This window comes from Bombus pascuorum, chromosome 2 (genome assembly GCF_905332965.1).
Source record: "Bombus pascuorum chromosome 2, iyBomPasc1.1, whole genome shotgun sequence".
Classification (NCBI taxonomy): Eukaryota; Metazoa; Arthropoda; class Insecta; order Hymenoptera; family Apidae; genus Bombus; species Bombus pascuorum.
This window is the reverse complement of record NC_083489.1, coordinates 4642589-4658554: the sequence shown is the minus strand read 5'-3', so window position 1 is coordinate 4658554 and position 15966 is coordinate 4642589. Positions and strand designations below refer to the sequence as shown.

General features: G+C 34.9%; 4 protein-coding genes across 5 annotated transcripts; 2 read left to right on the top strand and 2 right to left on the bottom strand.

Moving 5' to 3' along the window:
* The first annotated feature begins 6018 nt into the window (after window positions 1–6018).
* LOC132916347 (protein arginine N-methyltransferase 7) lies at window positions 6019–9138 on the top strand. Of its 2 annotated transcripts, none has more exons than XM_060976256.1 (9): window positions 6019–6543; window positions 6619–6768; window positions 6841–7062; window positions 7137–7369; window positions 7457–7586; window positions 7646–7872; window positions 7942–8512; window positions 8603–8763; window positions 8841–9138. In XM_060976256.1, exons 1-9 carry the CDS (start codon window positions 6370–6372, stop codon window positions 9097–9099), a joined length of 2127 nt encoding a protein of 708 aa, XP_060832239.1. In that variant the 5' UTR covers window positions 6019–6369; the 3' UTR covers window positions 9100–9138. The 2 variants fall into 2 exon arrangements, with proteins under 2 accessions (XP_060832239.1, XP_060832240.1); XM_060976257.1 differs by having other exon boundaries at window positions 6023–6543; window positions 7954–8512.
* LOC132916357 (tRNA-uridine aminocarboxypropyltransferase 2) lies at window positions 9127–10522 on the bottom strand. The gene is made up of 5 exons (XM_060976272.1): window positions 10318–10522; window positions 9979–10140; window positions 9721–9901; window positions 9451–9653; window positions 9127–9379 (listed from the first exon to the last, which is right to left on the bottom strand). Exons 1-5 carry the CDS (start codon window positions 10398–10400, stop codon window positions 9250–9252), a joined length of 759 nt encoding a protein of 252 aa, XP_060832255.1. The 5' UTR covers window positions 10401–10522; the 3' UTR covers window positions 9127–9249.
* Window positions 10523–11732: 1210 nt separating this feature from the next.
* Window positions 11733–13384, top strand: LOC132916351 (histidine protein methyltransferase 1 homolog). The gene is made up of 6 exons (XM_060976267.1): window positions 11733–11893; window positions 12080–12331; window positions 12442–12599; window positions 12670–12920; window positions 13000–13115; window positions 13244–13384. Exons 1-6 carry the CDS (start codon window positions 11854–11856, stop codon window positions 13279–13281), a joined length of 855 nt encoding a protein of 284 aa, XP_060832250.1. The 5' UTR covers window positions 11733–11853; the 3' UTR covers window positions 13282–13384.
* On the bottom strand, window positions 13287–15521 carry LOC132916352 (pyridoxine/pyridoxamine 5'-phosphate oxidase-like). The gene is made up of 6 exons (XM_060976268.1): window positions 15284–15521; window positions 14254–14410; window positions 14086–14185; window positions 13958–14011; window positions 13612–13811; window positions 13287–13551 (listed from the first exon to the last, which is right to left on the bottom strand). The coding sequence occupies exons 1-6, from the start codon at window positions 15333–15335 to the stop codon at window positions 13386–13388; spliced, it is 729 nt and encodes a 242-aa protein (XP_060832251.1). The 5' UTR covers window positions 15336–15521; the 3' UTR covers window positions 13287–13385.
* Between the last annotated feature and the right edge of the window lie 445 nt (window positions 15522–15966).

Here is a 15966-nt window from a genome sequence, read left to right as displayed (position 1 = left end):
TTCGTACAAAATGATACCATATCGGAAAAAGTTCAATGCTGTTTGTTACGTCGAGTAACACTCTCCTCGACCGGACCACCTACAGTGGTATTTACAAAGTCTCATCTCATTCATACTGCACATATCGGAATTGTCAGAAGTCGAGTCGAATCACTAACTGTATTTATCACGAAATAAGCTGTGACGTTTTTACAACCAACCTTGTCGTTGAAAATATATTATCTTAACCTGTTAACACAATATTAAATTCATTAAACCACCCCCGTTATCCTAATCGAAACACGGGTAACGACTACTTCGCGGCATCGATTACACGAATCGAAGCGAGAATTTACGCCTCTCGCTGACGCGTTTTCCTCGCGACCGCGTCTCTCCACGATCGGTTGTAACATTTGGTCCTTCGAGCCGGATTCAGTGGTGTGTGAAAAGCGCAAATCAGTGATACCCACTACAACACAGTGACACGTGAATCCAACATAATCAACGGCGGAAGCGTCACCACTCCAGCGAAGTCAGCAACGCCAGGGCCGTCAATTCTGAGGAGGCAAACCCGGTGATTGAAGAACGCAATCGCGGAACCTCACGCCAACACATGGTGACGATCAACGGTAAACTCACATTTACAAGATAAGTTCGTTCATTGCATTGTCCTTACAAACCGCCAAAGAAAAAAAAAAAAAATAAAATGGAAAACGCAGACCAAATTACCTCCTTGCACCGAAGACGAGGTGTCCAAATTGGTCGATTCACTACCGCGATCAAACGACTCGACGAATACGAACGATGCAGTCAAAAGAACAAGTCCATTTTACGAGGCCACCAGGCATGGATCGAAGACGCGTGGAAACAATACCGATTATTTCAAGACCAACTATTTTCAAGACCATCAAGAAGATTTAGGCGAAAAAACAGACGCACACTCTTCCGAAGTCGAAAACACATATTACGATCTGACGTTACGAATATACGCGCTCATGGATGATTCACCAACATTATCCTCGAACCCCCCAAATCGCGATTCACTCAGTACCGCCAAGCCGGTTCCGATTAAGCTACCAGAAATTCACCTACCCACATTCGACGGTACAACTGAAAAATGGCATTCCTTTTACGATTCATTCTCTTCCATCATAGATAGAAGCGAACGATTGACACCAGTCCAAAAATTCCGTTACCTTCAGTCATCTTTAACCGGGAAGTTAACACACAATATTCAAACATTAGATGTCACGGACCTTAACTATTCGATTGCTATGGACACCCTTAAGGACAAATTCGACTGCCACCGCCAAGTGTGCATGCGCCATTGGGACCTGATTTTCCCCCCGTTGAGAAGATACCGATCAAAATTAGAAAGGTGTGAATAATGTCGTGAGGTGGATCCTTCATTAGACTGCGTTGCTGCTGATCGGAGTCATCTGGCGTCGATCTGTTCGGTAGTGGTACCATCCGCTTGATGCTCTGATCCAGGGTGTTCGTTGCCGTTCGAACGGTAGCCGTCCGTATGATGCCGTCTGCGCCGGGCTGGAACTTAATGATTCTGCCCAATGGCCATTGCGTCGGGGGAGCGTTGTCTTCTCTGAGGAGGACGATGGTGCCTTCTCGAATGTCGTGACTCCCCTTGCTCCATTTGTTGCGTATGTTCAACTCACTAAGATACTCTCGATGCCAACGGCGCCAAAAATGCTGCTTAATTTGTTGAATATGTTGCCAGCTGGAGAGACGATTGGTTGGAGTATCTGTAAAATATCGACCCCGCAAACTTGTTAGTGAATCTCCGATAAGGAAGTGGAGTAAGGACGAGGAGATCGTTTGGATCGGTGGAGATCGGAGTCAGCGGACGGGAATTGAGGATCGACTCGATTTCAATGATGAGTGTATTCAGGCCTTCGAATGACAGAAGCTCGTTACCTGCGACACGTCTGAGGTGTCGTTTGAACGATTTCACTTCAGCCTCCCACAACCCGCCGATGTGAGGTGAGTTGGGAGGAATGAAGTGCCATTCGATCCGTCGATCGGCTAAAAAGAACTGAATCTTTACCTTATGATCGTCGGACCGTAGGAGGTTTCGGAGCTCTCGGAACTCGTTGTTGGCGCCGACGAAGTTGGTGTCGTTGTCAGAGTGGATACTTGAGCAGAATCTTCGGCGAGCAATGAATCTTCGTAGAGCAGCAATGAAGGCCTCGCTTGTGAGGTCACTAACCAGCTCAATGTGGACTGCTTTCGATGTGAGACATACGAAAATTGCTACGTACACCTTTACCTCCCGTCGGTTGCGATCCTTTCGTTGCTTAACGTAAAATGGCTCGCAATAGTCGATCGATTCCAACGTTGGTGAACGGCCGAGATTCTGTTATCCGTGCGGCTGGGAGGTCTCCCATTACATAATCTACTGGAGGTGGATTAGCTCGGCAGCAACGAACGCAATTCTTCACCGTGCTCCAAACCTGACTGCGGCCATCGATAGGCCAATAGGATCTTCGGAGGGCGTATAGCGTGGCTTGAGTTCCGGCATGTAGGTTTAGGCGATGTTCGTGCTCGATTATGAGCGCCGTAACCGTCGATTTGGGTAGGATGATTGGTTGACAGGCAGTGTTGAGTGACTGAGTCGACCTCCAACTCGTAACATCCCGTCCTTGTCCAGAAAGGGATTGAGTCGCTGTAGCTTCCCTTTCACTGTAGAATTTCGATTTGTTTGGAGTCTGCGAATTTCATCTGTAAAATAGCAAAGTTGTAGCAGTTTGATTAGTTTGTTATGCGTAATGGTTAAGTCCTGCACGGTTAGAGATTTTCCTCGATCCTGTTTTTGTCGCCATCGTAGGCAGCGAGCTGTGATTCTGATCAGTTTAGGCCACGAGGAAAATCTCTCTAGTAGACTATGGTCGGCGGGAATCAAGGACAGAGAGGTTACCTTCTTCTGCTCCGGTATTTCGGTCAGTGGTACTGGGTTCCATGTCGGCTAGTATCTTTCAGATTTTTGGAGCCATTCCGGTCCCTGTTGCCATATGGTTGATCGTAGCAGATCTTCTGGTGTTTGACCTCGAGATATGAGATCCGCGGGGTTGTCCGTAGTGGGAAGGTGACGCCAATCTGAGGTCTGGGTCTGCCTTTGAATGTTTGCCACTCGGTTAGCGACAAAAGTCTTCAGCGTGTGGGGCGACGTGTTGATCCAATGAAGGACGATGGTGGAATCCGTTCAATAAACGGTACGAGATATGTATTTTGATAATGCTTGATAATGTCCTGTTTGGGAAGTCCGTTCAGCAGTGCTCGATCGTTTGAAGCCCCTTCTCGAATATTCAAACCGGCTAATTTAAGCAATTTCGTGAGCTCTGTTCTCAATGATCGTGCCTCGACCCTTGTATCAACTCCTGTGAGAACATCGTCGACGTAGAAATCTATCTATCTATCTAGCATTTTTTTATCAAGCAGGGTGCGTTGCCATTTACGAATGTGGATGATGGTAGTTTCAAGGTGAGTAATTTAATCAGAACGACGTTTGAGGTGACTGGTTCACCTAGTTTCTCTAAGGCCTTAAGGTTGATCTTGACTGTCTCGAGAAAATCGTCCAATGCTTCGGGTGTTTCTTCGGTTATTTTTGGATAATCAAAAATCAAATCCCAATGGCGCATGCACACTTGGCGGTGGCAGTCAAATTTGTCCTTAAGAGTGTCCATAGCAATCGAATAGTTAAGGTCCGTTACATCTAATGTTTGAATACTGTGTGCGGCCTTCCCGGTTAAAGATGACTGAAGGTAACGGAATATTTGGTCTGGTGTCAATCGTTCATTTCCATCTATGATGGAAGAGAATGAATCGTAAAAGGAATGCCATTTTTCAGTTGTACCGTCGAATGTGGGTAGGTGAATTTCTGGTAGCTTAATCGGAACCGGCTTGGCGGTACTGGGTGAATCGCGATTTGGGGGGTTCGAGGATTATGTTGGTTAATCATCCATGAGCGCGTATATTCGTAACGTCAAATCGTAATATGTGTTTTCGATTTCGGAAGTGCGTGCGTCTGGTTTTTCGCCTAAATCTTCTTGATGGTCTTGAAAATAGTTGGTCTTGAAATAATCGGTATTGTTTCCACGCGTCTTCGATCCATGCCTGGTGGCCCCGTAAAATGGACTTGTTCTTTTTACTGCATCGTTCGTATTCGTCGAGTCGTTTGAACACGGAAGTGAATCGACCAATTTGGACACCTCGTCTTCAGTGCAAGGAGGTAATTTGGTCTGCGTTTTCCATTTTTTTCTTTTTTTCTTTGGCGGTTTGTAAGGACAATGCAATGAACGAGCTTATCTTGTAAATGTGAGTTTACCGTTGCTCGTCACCGTGTGTTGTTGGCGTGAGCTTCCGCGATTGCGTTCTTCGATCACCGGGTTTGCCTCCTCAGAATTAACGGCCCTGGCGTTGCTGACTTTGCTGGAGTGGTGACGCTTCCGCTATTGATTATGTTAGATGCACGTAACACTGTATAGTTGTGGGTATCGCTGATGCGCTTTTCACTCACCACTGAATCCCGGCTCGAACGACCAAATGTTACGACCGATCGCGGAGAGACGAGGTCGCGAGGAAATCGCGTCAGCGAGAGGCGTAAATTCTCGCTACGATTCGTGTAATCGACGCCGCGAATTAGTCGTTCTCCGTGTTTCGATTAGGATAACCGGGATGGTTTAATGAATTTAACACTGTGTTAACAGGTTAAGATGTATTTTCAATACGTTAATTTAAATGGTTGTAAAAACGTCACAGCTTATTTCGTGATAAATACAGTTAGTTATTCGACTCGACTTCTGACAATTCTCGATATGTGCAGTATGAATGTTCGGATGAGACTTTGTAAATACGACAGTTCAGATAGAATGTTCATTTCAGACTGATTTAGATGCGACCGTACAGATAGATTTTTCGAATGCGACTGATCAGTTAGAATGTTCCGTTGAGAATGACTAGCCTAGACCGATTCTTCGTCTTTCGGGGAGACAACCCCCACTACCCTAGGGTCACGCCACCCTACGTGCCGATGATCACATAGACCAACTTCTTTGTGAATTTAAACAGACCTCAATCGAAGTTTCTGGAACTCGCGGCCAGGTGGCAACCATACGCTCGTCGATACATTGTATATTTCGTCGGGAAGATGAGACTATTGGTATACGACGCCGGCGGAACGCTGGCCACGGTTAGAAACACGAACCATACTAAATCTCGCGGCGCAACAGCGCCATACGTGACTGAACGAATATTTCCGGAGTAAACAATAAGGATGGGTCTTTGAGATTATCGACACTTGAGAGTGTCACTCGACGTAACACTGTTGCAATTTATTTATAAATAAATATTTTTATGTAATTTCTTGGTTATATATCGAACATCTGCCGAAATTCAATCTTTGGAGCACGAGATATGTTAAGAATACAGGAAATAGAAATTATTTAAGTACATACCGCAGACAGTAGAATATTATGCAGTAAATCATAAAGGCTATCATAAAATACAGAAAATAAACGCTTAAGTACTTTTTATGTCGGTGATCAAATCGTTTCGATGGATCATAGCTTTCAGTTTCCTAAAAATTTTTCTTGGTTTCATTAGATTTAAAACAAGCGAAACGAGATGTAAATGCGCTTTAAAGAAATATACACACATCTTCCGTTTTAAAGAAATGCATTATCGGTAAACAAGACACGAAACAAATGAAAAGGTATTCTTGAGTTAGATATCTGCGAAATATTTTATTACTTATTTCTCAAACAATATATTTCTAATTACAGTTTATAATATTCAATACACATCAGTACACATCAGTTTAAAAAATATCTATTCATAGTAGAAAAAATGCAGTAGTCATTTTAACACATTATATATGCTATTACAAGGAGAATATTAATGACCAATAATTATATAAATTAAAACTAATATTTTAGGAATTATCATATTAAATGATCTCTTACTCTGCTATAGCAGAAAATAATTTCAGATACATACATATGTACTTATTCACACACATTTATCGACAGTTCATCAATAAATTCTATAAATTTGTAGAATACACGTGCTCTTGTAGTTTGCAGTGTTTAAAATTAAAATTATATTTTTCTGCAATTATTAATTTCATTTTATTTTATTCCATTTCATTATTTCTGATTTATGCATTAGTTATAGCGCAATTATTATAAATTCAATCATTCAATATATGATAAATTCTAACCTTAGTTTTAATTTGTATCTTATATCTGTAAATAAACTTATTATTAATTACATGTTTGACATAGATCTTTCATAATGTTTTCTATTTCTTGTTTCCTAAATAAGTAGTTGCTTTTGGTAATAAACTTCATGTTTCCGTGAGTTTATCAGAAAAAGGTTATGCTAAAAGTTTGTTTTACTCAATTAATTCGTACACGAAATATGAGTATGTTTATCCAATGCCTGAATCCTTTAATTGGGTCTATTAATTGGGAGGAAAAGGATGAAAATTATGATTATCATCAAGAAGTTGCTAGATCAGCATTTGCTGATATGTTACATGACCATGAAAGAGTTAGTACTATATACTATATAGTTTTAAAATAAGTTTTTACTTGTGCTGTTTACAAAATATTTTTATAATTACAGAATCAGAAATATTACCTAGCTCTTAAAGCAGCAATTGAGAAAAAACATAAAGATGGAGAAGAAGCTAATGTACTTGATATAGGAACTGGAACTGGTTTATTGTCAATGATGGCTGCAAGATGTGGAGCAGATAGTATAACAGCTTGCGAAGTGAATATTTTCACAAAAATTATTATGAATTGCATTTATAAATTAAAAAGCTTTTATGGCGGCCTTTTTTAGACTTTCACACCAATGGCTAAATGTGCTATAAAAATAATTCAAGAGAATGGTTTTGAAGACAAAATTAAATTAATACACAAGCGTTCCACAAGAATGACTATTGGGAAGGATGGTGATATGATAAAAAAAGCAAACATTTTAGTTACTGAAGTATTTGATACCGAACTCATTGGAGAAGGAGCACTTTCTACATTTCGTCATGCTCATGAAAATCTCCTTGAAGTATAATCTCATCTTTAGTTAATACAATTTTGAATAATATCATTTAATATATATGCATTTTTACTTTATTCAAGGAAAACAGTATTGTGATTCCACATAGTGCTACCATTTGGGTACAAGTAGTGGAGAGTCCTACTGTTTGCTCATGGAATACAGTACATCGCATAAAAAATAAAAATAAATATTTATTAAGTACCCCATGTTCTGTAAAATCTTGTTCTGGAGCAGCTGCAGTACATGATATACAGTTAACACAATTTCCTGATAATGCGTTCAAACCTTTATTACCTCCTCAGCCTATTTTTAGGTAAATATATGTTATATATGTATGTAAATTGTTCAAGATTGAAAAGACCTTAATTTAAAAGGTCGAAATATAAAATGAATATTTTAGGTTCGATTTATCTGGTAAATCAACTCTATTATATAATGAAAAAAAGTGTTTGCATGTAAAACCAACTACAAATGGTACTGCACATGCTATTTTTATGTGGTGGGATTTAGTTATGGATGTAAATAATGAGGTATGTAATCATTATTTATTAAAAGTTTTTAAACATATTACTAAATAGTCTTTATGTAGGTTTTGTTAAGCAGTGCTCCAGTGTGGGAACATCCAGATACAAAAATTTTACAAAATAAAGGTTTCAGTTTGCAAGAAATAGCAGATGCAATACCCTGGAGAGATCACTGGATGCAAGCTATTTACTATTTACCTGTTGAAACCTTAGTTACTGTTAACAAAGAAGTTAGCTTGATTGGATATCATGATGAATATTCATTATGGTTTCAATTAATAAATGAATCAATGTAAGCTGCTTTAATGATCTTATTATTTTGTTTTAGTTGTTTTACTTTTTCATAAGAATAAATATAAAGTCTTGTTTGCAGAAATGAAGCACCAGATTGTGAGAGACCTGTTTGCAGCTGTAATGTACACGTAGCTTATTGTAGAACTCGTATAGGACAATTAAATGATCATATACGAAATGAAAAATATATCAAAGCTCTAGAAAAAGAAGTTACACCTGACACAGTTTGTTTATGTCTTTCAGACGGCTCTCTATTGAGTCTTGCAGCTATTCAATTAGGTGCAAAAAAGATTTTCATCTTAGAGACAAACTTTTTGTCTCGAAAATGTATCGAAATGTTTGTTAAAACGAACGAGCTATCAGAGAGAGTAGAAATTGTTGAATCAGTAAACGATTTGCCTCCTGAAAGTGCAATTAATTTAATTTTTGGTGAACCATATTTTATCACTTCAATTGTACCTTGGGAAAATCTTTACTTTTGGTATCTAGTTTCAAAGTATTCGCCTCAAATACAAAGAATTCCAGTCGCAGCAACAATAATGGGCGTTATAGTTGAATTTAAGGATTTGCATAAAATACGAGCACCTCTTGGCGTTTGTGAGGATTTTGACTTATCTATTTTTGACAAACTTATACAAGTAAGTACAACAATACAGATTATAAAATGATGAAAGTTTAATTTTTATAATATTTAATTGTAATGTTAATTTTAATTATAATGTTTATAGACATCGAGTGACAAAAGTGATAGTTCTGTAGAAGCTCAACCATTATGGGAATATCCTGCCAAAGCATTAAGTTTACCTTTTGTTATTAAAAAATTTGATTTAACACAAGATGTCAATGAATGTGAGAATGTTAATATTTCAGAAAGTGTACCCATTTTAACGTAAGTATTTGTAATATTTTATGTTAATGGTTATTACAAAGCCGTGTTTACATTTTTTATATTTTTTGTTAATTTAGAAGTGGAATGTGTAATGGTGTAGCCTTATGGGTTGATTGGCAATTGAATTCCGAAATTACAGTATCATCAGGACCTACTGTAGAAGTACAATTTGGGAAACGAATATCATGGGACCCATTTACAAGACAAGGTGTACATTTATTTAAGGACACAACACAAGTTACACAACAAAGTAGTGTTTTATGGTCATTTAGCTTTGTACCACGATACGGAAATATTACATTTGATTTTCGTATTTTGTCAAAAAATATGAAATAATATGATGTAATATTTATAAAAATATACTTTTAAATTAAACATTTTATTCGTTCGTCTTATTTACCTCTTTGTTTATTTTTTAGATATGCTTATAAAAATTACACATTTATTATAAAATATCTCCTCACAAAAACTATTAGATAAAAAATGTTATGTAGATTCTTCTGGCAGTATACGTAATTGCTTAGCTAGTCTTCGTCCTATTAATTTTGGATACGTTTTCTGTTTAATTAGAAATTCTTTACTTTGATGAGTTACAGCACCATTTTCTAGTTGAAACCTAAAATTCTCATAATTATATTCTCTTTCTATATAAGATACAATCTTATATTACATGAATAGAAATCTTGCCTGCAAAGATAATGTAAAGGTCCAAGCATTTTATTTTTCAATTCTCGATCACCTTCTAAAATGGAAAGAGCAAATGCACCAGTTTCAAGTGTAGACAAACAACCTTCAGTTGGTTGTGTTCTAATAACATATTCACTTGTTGGAATACCAACTAATTTACATGTTCGTAAAACACACAGTGCTGGACTTGAATGATATATTGCCTGTCACAAACAGCTTCTCCTTTATTCATTTTAGTATATAGATTGGCTAAGTTACAAGATACACTACCTTCGCTTGTGGCCAAGTTCCATCTAATAAAATAAGATTATAAGGTTTCTGTTCATTAACTCCAACAGGATTTAATTTATCAAGTGCTATAGCACCCGGAGATGGGTATAATAATATAGTATCTTTGTCATTTAAAATTTCAGTTAAGCCTTCATGTTTTGAAAGTGGAAACTTTTTTCCTCTAAAATAGAAGAATACTATAGCATTATATGTAACTCCAAATTTTAATATTATGCACCAATATTTTAAATAAATCACCTATAAATTACACATTTTCCAGGCTCTAAACCAAGAGCAAGCATAGGCGCAGTTCGTAGGCAACGTTTTGCTTCAGCTGGATGTTGTAAAATTATTATTCTTGATGCAGGACATACAGGATGCTTAGGTAATCCCGGACACCAGCATACTGGCACAGGCCTTCTGTATATAACACATTAATCAATTTTAATGGAATTAAAATGATATGTGAAATAAATAAATAAATATATAAAAAATAAATAAATATATATATATATATTATATATATATATATATATATATATATATATATATATATATAATTGCTTAAACATAACCTAATTTCATATTTATACATACTTGCATTGCGAACACTTATCCCTTGTCTCTGGAGGATCAGCAAGTATTTCTGATAATTCTTGCCACACAGTTTCTTCATTCATTGTAGTTATGATCTATAAAGATAAAAGAAACGATCAAACAACTTAATAATTGATGGAAGTACATACATAACAAAAGGCAAGATAGTATTGATAGTATAAAAATATATATATATATATATTAATGTTATTGTTTATAATAACATAATAGTTTTTTTAACATTAAAAATCAATAAAACAGCAAATTAAATATATTTTATAATCATATTTCTTTTTACAACAAATAATTTCATATTTTTTTCCTATTGAATAATGAAAGTTTAAATTTCGCGCCTTTGTAGAATCGATAATCGATAGGATAACAAGTAATGCGAGAATCGCAAGCAGTTTAGCTTCCGGAAAAGTTTATTAAGTTTGAAAGTGTCGGTTAAGAGTGTCTTGTATCTTTATTGCCAAAAAATTAAACAAAACGGTGAATAAAGCAGTGTAAGTATTTTATATTCGATTTTTTTATTTCTTTTTAATGGAATTAGTTTCTGTTGCGTCCAGTTTTTAGGGCTATAGTTATTAAAGCAATGATATAAGGTGCTCTTTAAGAGATTTGGTTTGTAAGCAAACTGTACCTTATTTTATAATAGTTAATATTTTATTTTATAAATATTTGTGTTTTTTGCGATTATAATTATTCAGAAATATGAATTAAAAAATTTTCTATAAATAACAAACTAAATTTAATTGAAAAGTATATTCTATTCAGTTTAATATTTAATTATTTACATATATTCTAACAAATACTTCCAAAATTTTTGTTTAGGTCTATTATTAGCCCAGAAAATCTTTACAATACGTAAACTAAGTTTTGGGCGGAGGGAGTCACTAGTTGTACCTTGACGCAGGAATCTTGCTGTTGAAAATTGTGGCGGTAATGATAAGTATAATACTAATCATTTATACGTATCGACTACATATTGTTTGTACATGATTATTAATTTTATTTAATCTTGTTGCGTTCTTTCAATTATTGTCGATCCAAGCGTATTTCTCTATCATTAACAAATTCCTTAAACTTGAGGAAAATATGAAATAATTGTTACTGACATACGTGATTTTTTATTTTAATTTTTTGATAGAAAATTTGTTAAAACATAACGTCCTCTTGTTTGTTAAAACAAGATTGAGATTCAGATATAAAAAGTTTAGGACTTAAGGGTTAATTAATATTTGTAGTTCAATGTAGATAGCTAAAAGTCCTAAAGGGAGTTTGAAAAAATTGTAAATAAACCAAATACTTCGTAACTCTGTTATTAGCTTGAAAGATGTTATAAACTATATCAAGGTCAATTACAAGAAAGTGATTCTCTGTGATTGCTATCTTTTTCTACGTTATGTCGATAACGTTGGTAACTACACTAAAATGGTGAAAGCACACGGTTATGTTTTGATTTCTGTCTTCAATTATTTTATTTTTTAATGATTTTTTGTAATAAAGCGTGACAGGAAAACTATCAAATAGGAAATGTTTAAATTCGGATTTTCGGAAAATAAGCAGGATGAAGGTACTTTTATATATTTTATTTCCTTATAACTAATTAGAATTCTCAGCATCGAGAATTATTTTTGAGGTTATACTTGCGTTATACTTCCGTACATATATAATTGTTGAATGCGATCCAAGTTTTCGTTGAATTAGTGTTTTAAAGAATAAGTTTATGAAGAAGAAATGAAAAGAGCTATTATTTTAGTGAGAGGTGAAGATACTAAAAAATCAACAATTAATTGGATACCTGCCTCAGAGGTGGAGGTATCGGAATTGGAATTGCAAATCGAGAACCGATATGAACCTAATGACTGTAAAGAATGTGTGTTTTTTCCGGATTGCAAATTAAAATTAATTCAACCTAAAAGGGCGTTACACGATATGCAAAAGTATAATTATACAAATATTCTAGAGGCAGAATCGCAACATTCTGATCTTATTCCCGCTAAATACGAAGGTAGACTATATCTAAGTTTCCTTAAAACAATATCATTTACTTTCTAAAAAAGTTTCGTCGCCATTAACAACAGTAAAAAATTGTTGAATTGTTCGATTTCTTGTATAAAGGTGGCTTAAAAGTTTGGGAGTGCAGTTACGATTTAGGCCAATACTTATTAAAAAATATCGAATTTCAAGATAAATTTGTTTTGGACTTAGGATGCGGTACCGGTATTATTGGCCTTGTTGCTCTTCTTAAAAATTCCATCGTTCATTTTCAAGATTATGTTCGTATTTATCATGATATGTTCATGATGTGAATTATAAAATTGATTTTACGATTAATTATCATTGCAGAATGTAGAAGTAATTAAAACTGTAACGATCCCGAATGTTTTATTGAATTTTGAGGATCGAGACAGCGTATTAAATAGGTGTAAATTTTTTTGCGGTGATTGGGAATCGTTCACAAAATTGCGTGATTCTAACAATGGCGATGAATTCGTAGAATACGATCTGATTTTCACAAGTGAAACAATTTATAACCCCGACAATCATAAAAAATTGTACGAGGTTTTCAAAAATAGGCTCAAAGCGAATGGCGTTGGGCAAGTACAATTATTATCTAATCTTATTTTTTACTTTTACGGGAACGCAATATAACATTGGCTCACGTGATGTTCTTAGGTTTATTGCCGGTAAAAGTTATTATTTCGGTGTCGGTGGAGGAATGAGGCAATTTCAGAACCTAATAGAGGAAGATGCTATTTTTGACGTTGAGATAGTGTGGAGAAATAGAGAGGGTATTTTTCTAAACAAGCAACAATTATATATATATATATATATATAATTTATTTATATATATAGTTTATTTATATAGTTTGAAGTATATGTAATTATATTTGTATATTACATATATATACATTTTTAGGATTACAAAGAGAAATTCTAAAAATTACAAGGAAATAACAATCTTAGGCTGATCCGAAACTTATTATTCTAGAAGCATTATTCTTTTTGTAATTTAAAAATAAAAAATATTATTTAATAAAAAATATCCTTTCTTGTATTATCTATGGAGATAATCTTTCATAAACCCATCCGTTATCTCCTTGATGGAGTAATACGTCGTCGAGTTTGTCGTTAGGCATAAGCCGTCTGAAACGAATTCTATCGTGTAAACGATCGCTTTGACCTTGCCAAAATTCTACGGAACTTGGAATAATGATATAGCCTCCCCTAAAAATTAAATTAGATTATTATCGTACATGATGCGTTTTTAATAATTCATCGAATTACCAGCATTTTGGCCTTTTAACTTGGCCCTTTGGGAACTGTGCTATTAATTCTCTTTCTTTTACAACAAGCGTCTCTCTACTCGCAATCACACTACTTTGTTTGCTAGACATTGATCCTATTTGACACGAATATGGTCGGCTTTGGAAATAATGATCCGAGTCTTCTGCAGAAGTTTTTACTGCTTTGCCTTCTATACGCACCTAATAAAAAAATTTGTTCAACATTTTCATTAAATATAATTTCTTACTTTAATAGTATAATAATATGCTAATAATTTGTAAACGTTAATTTAAGATAATATTTTATTTCTTCCTATAGCAACGTATATCGGTATAACGTTTCTTACGCCTCGTCTCAAAGGTTGCCAATAGAAGTACGCCGCTACATTTGAGTTTTCAGCCTAAAAAAATTGTTAAATATAGTACTTATACATATCGTTACAACCGTTGCAAATTGAAAATATAATGCACTTACTATATCGCGACCTTTTTTACTTTCGTAATTCGTATAAAATTTGAAACCATAGTTACCATAATGTTTTAGTAATACTGGTCGTATGGACGGAATTCCATTTCTGTAAAAAAACGATATTGTAAGAAATGTTTTATAATAGGCAATACCAAGCGATTTATTTAGTATTACTCAGTAACTGTGGCAAGAAACATGGTGTTTGGCTCAAAAATTTGCGGGTTATTGGAGGCTTCCTCGAACCATGCTTTAAATTGTCCCATAGGTTCCTTGCTAACAAGTTGTTCCTCCGTAAAAGTTTCGAATTTGCTTTTGTACTTAATTCGCATATCTATAAGAAGTAAGTAATTAGATATTTAGAAGTTTACCTTCAACTTTGATTTTGATGATTTTTTAATGCGTTGTAAAACTTAACGTTTTGAACTTTTCCTTTTTTCTATATAGCTGTAGATTAGCTTCAGTTTGCCAGATATTCACGAAAGTTATCAGCACTATTACAGTCAATTCTGCCTATAATTATACGTCTGTGGTAGCGTTTGCGTCAGTATTGGTTCTCAGCGGCCTTGTAGTGGACAGGTATAATGATACAATCGAAATTTAACGTTTATATTTTCTTTAAAGTAAATGTAAACGAGAGTCAGCCGAGCGTATACGAGACTGCAAGAAATGTCTACTATATTTTATAATTCAATTAAAAATGAATAACATTGATGTATTGGGTTTTGGATTTGGGCTAATATTTTTAATCTGGCTGTCACGAAGCGGCCGGCTACGCTTGTGTGAAATAATAAAAATTTATCCTTTTCGTAAAATAATAATATCAATGATAAAATAATATCAGATGTGCATGACGTTTTTAAATTCGTCCGATCTTCGTTTGTAAGCAGAGAAGTGCTTGATAATTAACAGTGATGTATACCCTGCAGACATAATTCGTAGAATAGACACTATTGTGTCTGAGAGATTTTTACCGAAAACTATCAAAACTACTAAACTTCAAAATACTGATAAAATGCAATACAATACTGATTCAAAATACAATATATTCAAAAATTATTGAAATCGATGAGGAGAGCATTGTAAATAATTATCCAAAAATGTTTGCTTTAAAATCATGAAAGGCTTTTGCTTAAAAGTTACGTAAATGGTAATAAAGAGAAATTTTTTTTCATAATAATGGAAATTACAAAAAATAAAGTTATACCTGCAATGTCAACACCGAACTCCGCATCTGCAGTAAGCTTTGAAGATGACATGATGTTGATTCTATTTAGAGACACTTCACACGCGAAGTATTGGAAGAAAGTAAATTTAAGAATAATAGATTATGAATAAGTATAATATCGAACAATCTTATCAAACCGTGGAAAATATACATAATATTAGAGAAGTAACAGAGCTCATAACCATTGTCGTTGTTGTTCCACAGTACAATGCTGCCCCTAGCGGTCTACTACTGAAGGTGCTATTTATTGAGTTGGCAACTAAGTGATTGCGAATTTTATCATTAGATGGTATTGACAACCCAATAATTCCACCAAAACCAGGTATAATCGCTGTTGTTCCACGTTACAAAAAGCTTTGCCATTACGGTTTTACAGAAATGTATACTTTTCTATCTAAGATACACAAATATGAGCGTTATGTTTTATAGCTTAATCATGCAAAAGTTAGAAGTCTACCACAGTTGATCTTACAGTCTATGGTAAAAAAGTTTTCGATAATCAATATCGATGGTTTTTGTCCGTGATAGAAAAAGGTCTGTGTCGGTAACTGTACAATGGCAGTTTATAGAACTTGTGCACTTTTAGGATAGAGTGCACTGTATTATTCGGCCATTTACTTTGTAGTAAGACGAGTTTCTGTGCATTGTTGTACAGGTTGCAT